Source organism: Lampetra planeri, chromosome 56 (genome assembly GCF_965212315.1).
Source record: "Lampetra planeri chromosome 56, kcLamPlan1.2.h2, whole genome shotgun sequence".
Classification (NCBI taxonomy): Eukaryota; Metazoa; Chordata; class Hyperoartia; order Petromyzontiformes; family Petromyzontidae; genus Lampetra; species Lampetra planeri.
Window position 1 is genome coordinate 922519 of NC_136162.1, and position 15958 is coordinate 938476.

General features: G+C 52.7%; 1 protein-coding gene across 1 annotated transcript in view; it reads right to left on the reverse strand.

Moving 5' to 3' along the window:
• The window catches only part of RYK (receptor like tyrosine kinase), a 65695-nt gene that overhangs the window by 8733 nt on the left and 41004 nt on the right, over positions 1 to 15958 (reverse strand). The window contains 10 exon segments of the mRNA XM_078618108.1: positions 3226 to 3358; positions 6172 to 6241; positions 7847 to 7933; positions 8919 to 9044; positions 11014 to 11114; positions 11958 to 12123; positions 13045 to 13083; positions 13258 to 13321; positions 13324 to 13433; positions 14030 to 14129. Of these exon segments, the coding sequence (XP_078474234.1) occupies positions 3226 to 3358; positions 6172 to 6241; positions 7847 to 7933; positions 8919 to 9044; positions 11014 to 11114; positions 11958 to 12123; positions 13045 to 13083; positions 13258 to 13321; positions 13324 to 13433; positions 14030 to 14129 (996 nt within the window).

Here is a 15958-nt window from a genome sequence, read left to right on the forward strand (position 1 = left end):
ACACCAACGCTGTGTGCAAAAATCCCAGTGGGATGCAAGTCAAACAACAACAACAACCACAAGACAACTTAGATTAAGGCCATCAGTCTAACTCCGTACTACAACAAACAAACATGGACAAACCGTGAGCACCGATTAAGGCCGGCACGGCACACGAGGGGGTGGGTGGCCAGCACCACGCCCGGCCGCCTTCGTCTCCCCAGCGGCGACGTTTACACATCACACCAGGTACTCGTTTAAGGCTGTGTGGACCTAGGGGAGGCCCATGACCGGTTCAGAAAACCGGGTATGAAACTCGGGTCGCCGGGTTCATAGAGCATCGCGCTAACCACTGCACCACCACTCTCCATTCTGTGCTGAATAAAACAATAAAATGATCACGACGTTTCGACTGCAACACACACAATCATCGGGTGTGAAAACCACGGCAAGACATTTAAAAAAAACGCCACAAATGTTCTTGCTGTGGTTTTCACACCCGATGATGATTGCTTGTGTTGCAATCGAAACGTCGTGAGAATTTAATTGTTTAATTTTAATTAGTTTATTATTTCCCTTCTACGTCACTTTACCCAAAGATCCAAGAATTTAGCTTCGGATTGGCCACGTTTTGTTCACGCGACAAACCCCTTTCCTAATTAGCTGTGTCGGTGGTGGTGGCAGCGGATTTAACGACACATTTAGATGTCTTGGTTCTTTCGGTAAAGTCACGTAGAAGGGAAATAATAAAATAATAAAACATTACAAAGTTCTCATGACTGTCCCACAGCTCTGTTTCTTCACCTGAGGACGGCTGCTTGCGTCGTGGCCGCAACGTCGTCAGAACTTTATTATGTTTATTATTTTATTATTTCCCTTCTACGTGACTTTACCAAAAGAACCAGGAATATCATATTAAACTTAAAAAAAAGGTTCATTTAATTATTAAGTTAAACTATTTACAGTTTGTTGCCAGATAAAAGGGAAAAAAAACAATTATCATATTTTTTACTGGCAAATGAGGTTCCAATGGTGTAAATGCTTGCCCCGAGCTCTCATACTCTGATGGTGCATTGTCTTTGAGTTGTGCGCCTTTTGGCGTCATCTGGTCCAACCCATGTGAGACTAGGCTCTAAGGAAAGCTGTCTCGGGTGTGGACCAATCAACTTCAAGGACAGTGCATATAATTATCAGAGTTGTGTTTTTTTTTTGCATTCCGAACGCAGGTATTGTGGTCAATGCAAACATGACTCCTTGTAAAAAAAGGTGTCCGTTTTGTTGCCAGATAAAAGGGTAAAAACAATTATTTAACTATTTAACGAAACTATCTGAGAATTTAATTGTTTTATTTTTATTATTTCCGTTCCACGTGACTTTACCGAAAGAACCAAGAATATAAAAAAGGCATTTTTAATTATTAATTTAAACTATTTAACTAAACAGAGAATTTTATTATGTAATATTTTTATTATTTTATTATTTCCCTTCCACGTGACTTTACCGAACGGACCGAGAAAATGAATCCCTGCCGTCACGAAAGCTTTAAAGCGACACATTTAGATTGACGCGCTCCAACCACAAAAACTGCAATTACGCATCCTGCTAGCCACGGAGCGTCCTACGCAAGGCCTCTTCCCTTAACGGACGGCGCCGGCGGCTGGTGGCGGTGCTGGTGGTGGCGGTGACGATGGCGGTGTCGGTGGTGGCGGTGCTGGTGGTGGCGGTGCTGGTGGTGGCGGTGCTGGTGGTGGCGGTGCTGGTGCTGGTGGTGGCGGTGCTGGTGGTGGCGGTGCTGGTGGTGGCGGTGCTGGTGGTGGTGGTGGCGGTGCTGGTGGTGGCGGTGCTGGTGGTGGTGGTGGCGGTGCTGGTGGTGGCGGTGCTGGTGGTGGCGGTGCTGGTGGTGGTGATGGTGGTGGCGGTGCTGGTGGTGGCGGTGCTGGTGGTGGTGGTGGCGGTGCTGGTGGTGGCGGTGCTGGTGGTGGCGGTGCTGGTGGTGGTGATGGTGGTGGCGGTGACGATGGTGGTGGCGGTGCTGGTGGTGGCGGTGCTGGTGGTGGCAGTGCTGGTGGTGGCGGTGACGATGGTGGTGGCGGTGCTGGTGGTGGTGGTGGTGGTGCTGGTGGTGGCAGTGCTGGTGGTGGCGGTGCTGGTGCTGGTGGTGGCGGTGCTGGTGGTGGCGATGGTGGTGGCGGTGACGATGGTGGTGGCGGTGCTGGTGCTGGCGGTGCTGATGGTGGTGGTGCTGGTGGTGGTGGTGCTGGTGGCAGTGACGATGGTGGTGGCGGTGCTGGTGGTGGCGGTGCTGGCGCTGGTGGTGGCGGTGAGGATGGTGGTGGCGGTGCTGGTGGTGGTGGCGGTGCTGGTGGTGGTGGCGGTGCTGGTGGTGGTGGCGGTGCTGGTGGTGGTGTCGTTTGTGGTGTTGTTGTTGTAATTGGTGGTGTTGGTGGTGTTGTTGTTGGTGGTGTTGTTGTTGGTGGTGTTGTTGTTGGCGGTGTTGTTAGCGGTGTTGTTGGCGGTGTTGTTGTCGTTGTTGGCGGTGTTGTTGATTTTTGTTGTTGTTATTGTTGTTGACGTTAGTGGTGTTGTTGCTGGTGGTGGTGGTGTTGTTGTTGGCCATGTTGTTTTTGTTGTTAGCAGTGTTGTTGTTGTTGTTGGCGGTGTTATTGTTTTTGTTGTTGTTGCCGTTAGTGGTGTTATTGCTGGTGGTGGTGTTTTTGTTGTTGCCGTGTTGTTTTTGTTGGCAGCGTTGTTGTAGGTGGTGTTGTTATTGTTGTTGTTGATGTTATTGTTGTTGATGCCTGTGTTGTTGTTGCTGCCTGTGTTGTTGTTGTTGGCAGCCTTGTTGTAGGCGGTGTTGTTATTGTTGTTGTTGATGTTATTGTTGTTGATGCCTGTGTTGTTGTTGCTGCCTGTGTTGTTGTTGCTGCCTGTGTTGTTGTTGATGCCTGTGTTGTTGTTGTTGCCTGTGTTGTTGTTGATGCCTGTGTTGTTGTTGCTGCCTGTGTTGTTGTTGCTGCCTGTGTTGTTGTTGCCAGTGTTGTTGTGGATGGTGTTGTTGTAGTTGATGCCTGTGTTGTTGTTGCCAGTGTTGTTGTGGATGGTGTTGTTGTAGTTGATGCCTGTGTTGTTGTTGCCAGTGTTGTTGTGGATGGTGTTGTTGTTGTTGCTGCCTGTGTTGTTGTTGCCAGTGTTGTTGTGGATGGTGTTGTTGTAGTTGATGCCTGTGTTGTTGTTGTTGTTGCACACCTGTGGGTTGTTGGCCTCGGCCAGCTTGCACTGGCGCAGGAAGAGCTTCAGGTTCCCCCAGCTCATGAGCGGCAACAGCACGAGCGGCCGCTCGCCCTCGTCCACGCACACCGCACAGATCGGCAGCAGGTTCCTCGTCACGCACACACACACACACAGTTACCATCACCATCACCATCACACCATCACACACACACACAGTTACCATCATCATCATCACCATCATCACCATCACACACGCACACCGCACAGATCGGCAGCAGGTTCCTCGTCACGCACACACACACACACAGTTACCATCACCATCACCATCACCATCACACCATCACACACACACACAGTTACCATCATCATCATCACCATCATCACCATCACACACGCACACCGCACAGATCGGCAGCAGGTTCCTCGTCACGCACACACACACACACAGTTACCATCACACCATCATCATCATCATCACACACACACACACAGTTACCATCATCATCACCATCACACCATCACCATCACACACGCACACCGCACAGATCGGCAGCAGGTTCCTCGTCACGCACACACACACACACAGTTACCATCACCATCACCATCACACCATCATCATCATCATCACACACACACACAGTTACCATCATCATCATCATCACCATCACCATCATCACACACGCACACCGCACAGATCGGCAGCAGGTTCCTCGTCACGCACACACACAGTTACCATCACCATCACCATCACACCATCACACACACACACAGTTACCATCATTATCATCACCATCATCACCATCACCATCATCACCATCACACACGCACACCGCACAGATCGGCAGCCGGTTCCTCGTCACGCACACACACACACACAGTTACCATCACCATCACCATCACACCATCACACACACACACAGTTACCATCATTATCATCACCATCATCACCATCACCATCATCACCATCACACACGCACACCGCACAGATCGGCAGCAGGTTCCTCGTCACGCAGACACACACACACAGTTACCATCACCATCACACCATCATCATCATCATCACACACACACACACAGTTACCATCATCATCACCATCACCATCATCACCATCACACACGCACACCGCACAAATCGGCAGCAGGTTCCTCGTCACGCGCACACACACACACACACAGTTACCATCACCATCACCATCACACCATCATCATCATCACACACACACACACAGTTACCATCATCATCATCACCATCATCACCATCACCATCACACACGCACACCGCACAGATCGGCAGCAGGTTCCTCGTCACGCACACACACACACACAGTTACCATCACACCATCATCATCACACACACACACACAGTTACCATCATCATCACCATCACCATCATCACCATCACACACGCACACCGCACAAATCGGCAGCAGGTTCCTCGTCACGCGCACACACACACACAGTTACCATCATCATCATCACCATCATCATTACACACACACCATCATCATCACCATCATCATCACCATCACCATCATCACCATCACACACGCACACCGCACAGATCGGCAGCAGGTTCCTCGTTACGCACACACACACACAGTTACCATCATCATCATCATCACACACACACAGTTACCATCATCATCATCACCATCACACCATCATCATCACACACACGCACACCGCACAGATCGGCAGCAGGTTCCTCATCACCATCACACACACAGTTACCATCATTATCACCATCACCATCACACCATCATCATCCTCATCACCATCATCACACACACACACAGTTACCATCATCATCACCATCATCACACACACACAGTTACCATCATCATCATCACCACCATCACACACACACAGTTACCATCATCATCATCACCATCACACCATCATCATCACCATCACACACACACAGTCATCATCACACACACACACACGGTTATCATCATCACCATCACACCATCATCATCACCATCACACACACACACACAGTTACCATCATCATCATCACACACACACCATCACCACCACCACCAACATCATCTTCATCACCAACATCATCATCATCACCACCGTCATCATCATCACTATCGTCATCATCATCGGCAGCAGGTTCCTCATCATCACCATCACACACACACACACACAGTTACCATCATCATCATCACACACACACCATCACCACCACCACCAACATCATCTTCATCACCAACATCATCATCATCACCACCGTCATCATCATCACTATCGTCATCATCATTACCGTCATCATCATAATCATCAATACCATCACCGTCATCATCACCATTACCGTCATCATCATCACTGTCACCGTCATCATCATCATCATTATCGTCATCATCATCAATATCAATACTATCACCATCATCACCATTACCGTCATCATCATCATCATCACCATCATCATCATTACCGCCATCATTGTTATTATCATCGTCACCACCGTCATCACCATCTCCACCATCAAAGACAAAGATCCCCCGTATAGCCTTAACAGACTATTGGGGCAAGTGCTGTTAGCGAGTAGCACCTATGAAGGCCAGAACAACACACAAGGGGGTGTCAAGCACCACACCCGGCCGCCTTTGTCTCCCCAGTGTTGATGTTCACACACCGCACCAGCTACTCATTTGAGGCTGAGTCGTCCTAGAGAAGACCCAAGACCGCTTCCGATAATCGTCACCGGTGTTCGCCGTGAGCGGGAATCGAACTCGGGATCGTAGCGCAGCACGCTAACGACTACACTGCTGGTGAGATGATGATGATGGTATAGTGTTGTGTGCATGCACGTCTGTACGTCTGCACGTCTGTACGTCTGCACGTCTGCACGTCTGTACATCTGTACGTCTGTACGTCTGCATGCGTGTGTTGATCTTCTTCCGCACCACCGTACGTAGCCGACGGCGCTAACCCGAGCTTGCCGCGTCTCACCGGTGGTGCAGCCCGCGGAGCTTGCAGCTCTCCGTCAGCATGAGGACGACCTGGACCTCGGAGGCGTGCTCTGTGGGGTCATAGGGTCAGACAGGGGGTCACAGGGTCAGACGCACACAGCGTGTTTGCCGAGGAGATGGAGCGATGGTGAGATGGAGCGATGGTGAGATGGAGCGATGGTGAGATGGAGCGATGGTGAGATGGAGCGATGGTGAGATGGAGCGATGGTGAGATGGAGCGATGGTGAGATGGAGCGATGGTGAGATGGAGCGATGGTGAGGTGGAGCGATGGTGAGATGGAGCGATGGTGAGATGGAGCGATGGTGAGATGGAGCGATGGTGAGATGGAGCGATGGTGAGATGGAGCGATGGTGAGGTGGAGCGATGGTGAGATGGAGCGATGGTGAGATGGAGCGATGGTGAGATGGAGCGATGGTGAGATGGAGCGATGGTGAGATGTTAACTCCCTCGCCTGGTGTACAGGAGGTCGTGGCTTCGATACCAACCCTGAGTCTGCATGTACCCTCTCTCTCTCTCTCTCTTCCCCCGTGGCCACGTGGATGTTGCTCCGGGTCCTCCAGTTTTTCCCTCCACATTTAGAATCGTCATCACGCGCTCAGAGTGTTTGGCTACTGATATAAATTTGCGCACGACGATGAGCCACTTTGCCGAGCTATCATCTGCGATGGCCAAGATCGCTTCTGATGAAGAGCTACGTAGCTCAGTTACCTGGTCAAATATTAAAAATAGTTTCGTTTAGAAATTATTTTTTCGGCCGTGGTGCTGGCCACCCACCCCCTCGTGTACCGTTGCGGTCTTCATAGGTGCTTGCAAACAGCACTTGCCCCTACAGTCTGTTAAGGCTACACGGGGGATCTTTTATCTTTGTGTGCGTCATCTCAGTCAGTCGACCCGTGGCACCTGCTGGGTCTGCCCCGTGACCTCCTGCCAGCGGGCGTTCGACACTTCACGTGGCCTCAAGGTGCACATGGCCTGGCACAAGCGTCGTGGTGACGTCACCGCCACTTAGTGGCGAATGGCGGTTGTTGTTGTTGTTGTGGGCCCATCGAGTCAAGAAACACGGCGAGGCTTTTCGGGCTAAACAATCAGTAGCCATCAGAATGATAACATTCACAACAGAAAGGTGCATTACGTCTCAGATTCTAAAAAGACAACCCCCAGTGGCGGCAGTAACCCTGGCCTGCAGGCGGGCGTCAACTCTACTGCCGGTAGGGGGCGATGATTTGCCACTGTGTGTGTGCGTGTGAGTGTACGGCAGAGGTCGCAAACGGGTTGTGATTCCTTACCCGTACCCGGCCGCACCAGGGTCGCAAACGGCTACCCGTACCCGGCCGGGTACGGGTAGCCGGTTATCGGGTAGGGTACGGGTATCGGGTACCCGGTTGCGACCTCTGGTGTACGGGGAGCGGTAGGGTAGCGGTTAGCGCACTGCGCGATGAGCCATCGACCACGGTTGTCTACGTACCGTTGTCGACCACGGTTGTCTACGTACCGTTGTCGACCACGGTTGTCTACGTACCGTTGTCGACCACGGTTGTCTACGTACCGTTGTCGACCACGGTTGTCTACGTACCGTTGTCGACCACGGTTGTCTACGTACCGTTGTCGACCACGGTTGACTACGTACCGTTGTCGACCACGCTTGTCTACGTACCGTTGACGGTTTTGACGAACACCTCCTTCTCCACCTTGGGGTCCTTCTCATCGACGAGCACCCCGTGGTAGATCCTGCCAAACGTTCCTGTCGCCACACGAACACAGAGGTCCAACAGCGCCGCCTTCACAGACTGTAGGGGCAAGTGCTGTCAGCGCGTAGCGGGTTCTTAGCGCCGGCCGTCAAACAAGCAGTTGTGAGTGTGTGCGCGAGTGGGGAGCGGTGGTGCAGCGGTTAGCGCTACGCTGCGCTACGAACCCGGTGACCCGAGTTCGATTCCCGCTCACGGACACCAACACCGGTGACGATTATCTGAATCTGGTCCTGGGTCTCTCCTAGGTCGACTTAGCCTCAAATGAGTACCTGGTGCAAAGTGTGAGCATCGCCACTGGGGAGAAAAAGGCAGCCGGGCGTGGCGCTGGTCACCCACCCCCTCGTGTGCCGTGCCGGCCTTCATAGGTGCTCGCTAACAGCACTTGCCCCAGTCTGTTAAGGCTAGATGGGAGATCTTTGTCTTTTTTTGTGTCTGTGTGTGTCTGTCTGTGTCTGTCTGTGTGTGCGTGTCTGTGTGTATGTGTATATCTGTGTGTGTGTCTGCGTGTCTGTGTGTGCGTCTGTGTATATCTGTGTGTGTCTACATTTCTGCGTGTGTGTGTGCATGTGTGCATGTGTGCGTCTGTGTATATCTGTGTGCGTCTGTGTATATCTGTGTGCATGTCTGCATGTCTGTGTGTGGGTGTGTGTGTGCATGTGTGCGTCTGTGCATATCTGTGTGTGTATCTGCGTGTGTGTATGTGTGTGTCTGTGCGTCTGTGTATATCTGTGTGCATGTGCGCGTCTGTGTATATCTGTGTATATCTCTGTGTGTGTGTCTGTGTGTCTGCGTGTCTGCGTGTGTGTGTGTGTCTGCGTGTCTATGTGTGTGTGCGTGTCTGTGTGTGCGTCTACGTGTCTGCGTGTGTGTGTGCGTGTGTGTCTGCGTGTGTGTGTGCGTGTGTGTCTGCGTATCTGCGTGTGTGTCTGTCTGTGTGTGTGTATGTGTGTATGTGTGTATGTGTGCGTGTGTGCGTACCTTCCTGCAGCACCTGCTTGAGCGTGACCCTCTCGCGCGCCACCGCGATGTCGCGCACGCGACTCTTCGCCTCCGGCAGGTTCAGCGGCTTCAGGTCGTTCTTCTCAATCTTCAGGCTCGGGTAGTCTACTCCCAGTCGCGGGGGGGGGGGGGGGGCAGGGGGGCAGGCCGAGGGGGCAGGGACGTCGGTCAGGGGCAGGGACGTCGGTCAGAGGGGCAGGGACGTCACGAGGGCCGGGGCAGCGATCGTTCCGATCGGCAAGCGACGGGGGTAGAAGGCACAGCACGACAACGCTCGCTCAGCCCCGAGCTCCAGGGTGAGAGCCCCGGGCCCAGTGGGCAGGGGGGCGGGGGTCAGGGACAGGGTCCACGACCCCCGCTTGGCGCTGCCCCACGGAGGTGCACTCTTAAAACTTGCGTGCAACATTTATAGTAAACATCGCCACTGGGGAGACAAAGGCGGCCGGGCGTGGTGCTGGCCACCCTCCCCCTCGTGTGCCGTGCCGGCCTTCGTAGGTGCTGCTACTCGCTAACAGCACTTGCCCCGAGGTTCTGTTGCAGGCTACAAACTCTTCAAAAAGTATTTTATTATTCATTTTAGCAGGCGTGAGGCTCCCAGTGCGCTGCTGCTAAGCGACCCGGTCGTCACGAATGACGTCTCAACCAAGTGGTTCATCATCGTCAACGTCATCGTCATCATCATCGTCATCACCACCACCACCACAAACGTCATCATCATCGTCATCATCATCACCACCACCACCCATCAACGTCATCATCACCACCACCCATCAACGTCATCATCAACGTCAACGTCATCATCAACGTCATCGTCATCATCATCGTCATCATCACCACCACCATCAACGTCATCGTCATCGTCATCATCAACGTCATCATCATCGTCATCATCAACGCCATCATCGTCGTCATCATCACCACCACCATCACCATCAACGTCATCATCATCGTCACCATCAACGTCACCATCAACGTCATCATCATCATCATCGTCATCATCGTCGTCATCATCACCACCACCACCATCACCATCAACGTCATCATCATCGTCATCATCACCACCACCATCAACGTCGTCATCATCACCACAACCATCACCATCAACGTCATCATCAATGTCATCATCAACGTCATCATCATCGTCATCATCACCACCACCCATCAAAATCATCATCAACGTCATCGTCATCATCAACGTCATCATCATCGTCATCATCACCACCACCACCACCACAAACTCATCATCATCGTCATTATCAACGTCATCATCAATGTCATCATCACCACCACAACCCATCATCATCGTCATCACCACCACCCATCAACGTCATCATCACCACCACCCATCAACGTCATCATCAACGTCATCGTCATCATCAACATCATCATCATCGTCATCATTACCACCACCACCCATCAACGTCATCATCAACGTCATCATTACCACCACCACCCATCAACGTCATCATCACCACCACCATCAACGTCATCATCATCGTCATCATCACCACCACCCATCAACGTCATCATCAACGTCATCGTCATCATCAACGTCATCATCATCGTCATCGTCACCACCACCATCAACGTCATCATCATCGTCATCACCACCACCACCACCCATCAACGTCATCATCACCACCACCATCAACGTCATCATCATCGTCATCATCACCACCACCCATCAACGTCATCATCAACGTCATCGTCATCATCAACGTCATCATCATCGTCATCGTCATCATCGTCGTCGTCGTCATCATCATCGTCGTCGTCGTCGTCATCGTGTGCAAAATGTCTAGTAGCAGACAAACACGCTGAACGTTTGTTTACCGCACCTCGGATGAGCACAGATGGCTTCGTACGGTGAGAACATGCGACACGAGGGGTGACGTGGGGGGGTGACGTGGGGGTGAGGTGGGGGGTGAGGTGGAAGTGAGGTGGGGGTGAGGTGGGGGGTGACGTGGGGGTGAGGTGGGGGTGAGGTGGGGGGTGACGTGGGGGGTGACGTGGGGGGTGACGTGGGGGGTGACGTGGGGGGGTGACGTGGGGGGTGACGTGGGGGGTGACGTACTGGTGATGGGAGCGGCGTTGTTGGGGGTGTCCGCGCGCAGACACTGCGTGGTCTGTGTGGACGGCTGAGACAGCCCCTGGGTGCTCTCACTGTCAAACAGGCTGCACGCGGGACACACGGCACACACACAAAACACGTAACACGTGTAGTGTAAACACACGGTACACACACACATGGCACACACACACACACGCGGCACACACACACATGGCACACACACACACGCGGCACACACACACATGGCACACACACACATGGCACACACACACACGCAGCACACACACACACGGTCTACACACGCGGCACACACACACGGCACACACACAAACTCCACACACGTAGCACACACACACACACACACTCCACACACACACACTCCACACACACACGGCACACACGGTACACACACAAACACACTCCACACACACACACACCCACACAAACACACACGGTACACACACACACACCCACACCCCACATACACACACACACACTCCACACACGCGACAAACACTCCGCACACACACACACTCCGCACACACACACACTCCGCACACACACTCCACACACATGGCACACACACTCCACACACACACCCACACACACACACTCCGCACACACACACACACACACACACTCCGCACACACACTCCACACACACACTCCGCACACACACACACTCACACACACACTCCGCACACACACACACTCCGCACACACACTCCACACACATGGCACACACACTCCACACACACACCCACACACACACACACTCCGCACACACACTCCACACACACACACACACACACTCCACACACACACACACTCCACACACACACACTCCGCACACACACACACACACACACTCCGCACACACACACACACACACTCCACACACACGTGCACACACGTGCGAGTGGTGGTGGTGGTGGCTCAGGCGTCACCTGTCCTCCTCCACCTTCTTCATGCTGTGGATGTGCAGCAGCGCGAGGACGAGCGCCACCAGGAAGATGACGGCGCAGCAGACGCCCACGCTGATGTAGAACACGCGCGTCGACGTCGTCGCCGCCGCCGCCGCTGCCACCGCCACCGTCGCGCCGCCGTGCCCGTCTGGCGGCGGCACAACAGCAACAACAACATCAACAACAACATCAGCAACAACAACAACAACAACCACAGGCGGCGGGGGAATTACCGCAATAATCGCAACAACAACATCAACAACATCAACAACAACAACATCAACAGGCGGCAGGACATCACCACAACCTCAGCAACAATCGCAACAAAAACAACAACCACAACAACAACAACATCAGGCGGCGGGGGAATTACCGCAATAATCGCAACAACAACAACATCAACAACAACAACAACATCAACAGGCGGCAGGGGCATTACCGCAATAATCGCAACAACAACATCAACAACATCAACAACAACAACAACATCAACAGGCGGCAGGGGCATTACCGCAATAATCGCAACAACAACATCAACAACATCAACAACAACAACAACATCAACAGGCGGCAGGACATCACCACAACCTCAGCAATAATCGCAACAACAACAACAACAACCACAACAACAACAAGCGGCAAGACATCACCACAACCTCAGCAACAATCGCAGCAACAACAACCAACACAACAACAAGCGGCGGTGCGCATGTGCGTGCGTGCGCATGTGTGCGTGCGTGCGGGGAGCGGTAGTGTAGCGGTTAGCGCTACGCTGCGCTATGAACCTGGCGACCCGAGTTTGAGTTCCGTTCACTGCCAACATCAGTGACGATTATCTGAACCGGTCCTGGGCCTCCCCTAGGTCGACTCAGCCTCAAATGAGTACCTGCTGTGGTGTGTGAACATCGCCACTGGGGAAAACAAAGGCGGTCGGGCGTGGTGCTGGCCACCCACCCCCTCGTGTACCGTTCCGGCCTTCATAGGTGCTCGCTAACAGCACTTGCCCCTACAGTCTGCTAAGGCTATATGGGGGATCTTTGTCTTTGTGTGCGCGCGTGTGGTTTCTCACCGGTGGATGGACCGAGCGGTCCTTCATCCAGGTCGGCTTCTGCAGAGCACACAGAGACACAGAGAGAGGGGCGCTTACGTGTACAGGAGGTGACGCGAACAGCTGGTTAACTAAACAGACGGGGGGTTGAGGAGACGAGACACGCGTGTGCGTGTACATGTGTGTGCGCGTGCCTGTGTGTGCGTGTCTGCATGTATGTGTGTGCGCGCGTACGTCGGGAGCAGGATTTCCGCCGCTTGAAGTTGAGGGTGGTGACGTTTTTTCCCGGCCGCGGTGGCGGTGGCGGGTGGCGGTGGAGGTGGCGGTGGAGGTGGCGGTGAGGTTCAGCTGCATGAGCAGAGCCACGTCGCTCTCAACGCGGCCCGTGCAGGGCAAGTTCACGCGGAACACTGGGACACGGGGGACACGGTGAGACACGGTGAGACACGGTGAGACACGGAGAGACACACGGTGAGACGCGGTGAGACACGGGGACACGGTGAGACACGGTGAGACACGGTGAGACACAGGGACGCGGTGAGACGCGGTGAGACACGGTGAGACACGGTGAGACACAGTGAGGCGCGGTGAGGCGCGGTGAGACACGGTGAGACACGGGGAGAGACACGGTGAGACACGGTGAGACACGGGGACACTGAGACGCGGTGAGACACGGTGAGACACGGGGACACGGGGAGACACAGTGAGACACAGTGAGACGCAGTGAGACACGGTGAGATGCGGGGACACGCGGTGAGACACGGTGAGACACGGGGACACAGTGAGACACGGTGAGACGCGGTGAGACACGGTGAGACACGGTGAGACACGGGGACACGGGGAGACACAGTGAGACACAGTGAGACGCAGTGAGACACGGTGAGATGCGGGGACACGCGGTGATACACGGTGAGACACGGGGACACAGTGAGACACGGTGAGACACGGTGAGACACGGTGAGACAGGGTGAGACACGGGGACACGCTGTATATGTGCGTCCCGTACCGGAGGGGAGTCGGGGCACCTCTCCGTTCCACGTGACGTTCACCGTGGGGGGGTCCATGGCGATCGGATCGTCCACCTGGAACCCCAACCTGTACTCCACCTGCAGCCACCAACACCACCACCATCAATACCATCACCACCACCACCACCATCAATACCATCACCACCATCAATACCACAATCAATACCACCATCAATACCACCATCAATACCATCACCACCACCACCACCATAAATACCATTAACAACATCAACAACATCAATACCATCACCAGCACCATCAATACCATCACCAGCACCATCACCACCATCACCACCACCACCACCATCACCACCACCACCATCAATAGCATCACCACCACCATCAATACCATCACCACCACCACCATCAATACCATCACCACCACCACCATCAATACCATCACCACCACCATCAATACCATCATCACCACCATCAATACCATCACCACCACCATCACCACCACCACCATCAATACCATCATCACCACCACCACCATCAATACCATCACCACCACCACCATCAATACCATCACCACCACCATCAATACCATCACCACCATCACCACCACCATCAATACCATCACCACCACCACCATCAATACCATCAACAACATCAATATCATCACCACCACCACCATCACTACCACCATCACCATCACCACCACCATCAATACCATCACTACCACCATCAATACCATCACCACCACCATCAATACCATCACCACCACCATCAATACCATCACCACCACCACCACCATCAATACCATCAACAACATCATCAATACCATCACCACCACCACCATCAATACCATCAACAACATCAATATCATCACCACCACCATCACTACCACCATCACCATCACCACCACCATCAATACCATCACCACCACCATCAATACCATCACCACCACCACCACCATCAATACCATCACCACCACCATCAATACCATCATCACCACCATCAATACCACCACCACCATCACCACCACCACCATCAATACCATCACCACCACCACCACCATCAATACCATCACCACCACCACCATCAATACCATCACCACCACCATCACCATCAATACCATCACCACCACCACCACCATCAATACCATCACCACCACCATCACCATCAATACCATCACCACCACCACCACCACCATCAATACCATCACCACCACCATCAATACCATCACCACCATCACCACCATCACCACCACCATCAATACCATCAATACCATCACCACCACCACCATCAATACCATCAACAACATCAATATCATCACCACCACCATCAATACCATCACCACCACCATCACTACCACCATCACCATCACCACCACCATCAATACCATCACCACCACCATCAATACCATCACCACCACCACCACCACCATCAATACCATCACCACCACCATCAATACCATCACCACCATCACCACCATCACCACCACCATCAATACCATCAATACCATCACCACCACCACCATCAATACCATCAACAACATCAATATCATCACCACCACCATCAATACCATCACCACCACCATCAATACCATCACCACCACCATCACTACCACCATCACCATCACCACCACCATCAATACCATCAATACCATCACCACCACCATCACCACCACCATCACCACCATCACCACCATCACCACCACCATCAATACCATCACCACCACCATCACCACCATCACCAGCACCATCAATACCATCAACAACAACATCATCATACTCTTTGGTTTTTTTCGGTAACGTCACGGAGGTAAAAAATAAATGATTTAATTTTGTTGTTTTCATTTTTTCGTGACTTTACCGAAAAAACCCCGAAACGTATGAATCCTTGCAGCCATGAAAGCTTCAAATCTAGAACATCGTCATCGTCTTCTTTGGGTCTTTCGGTAA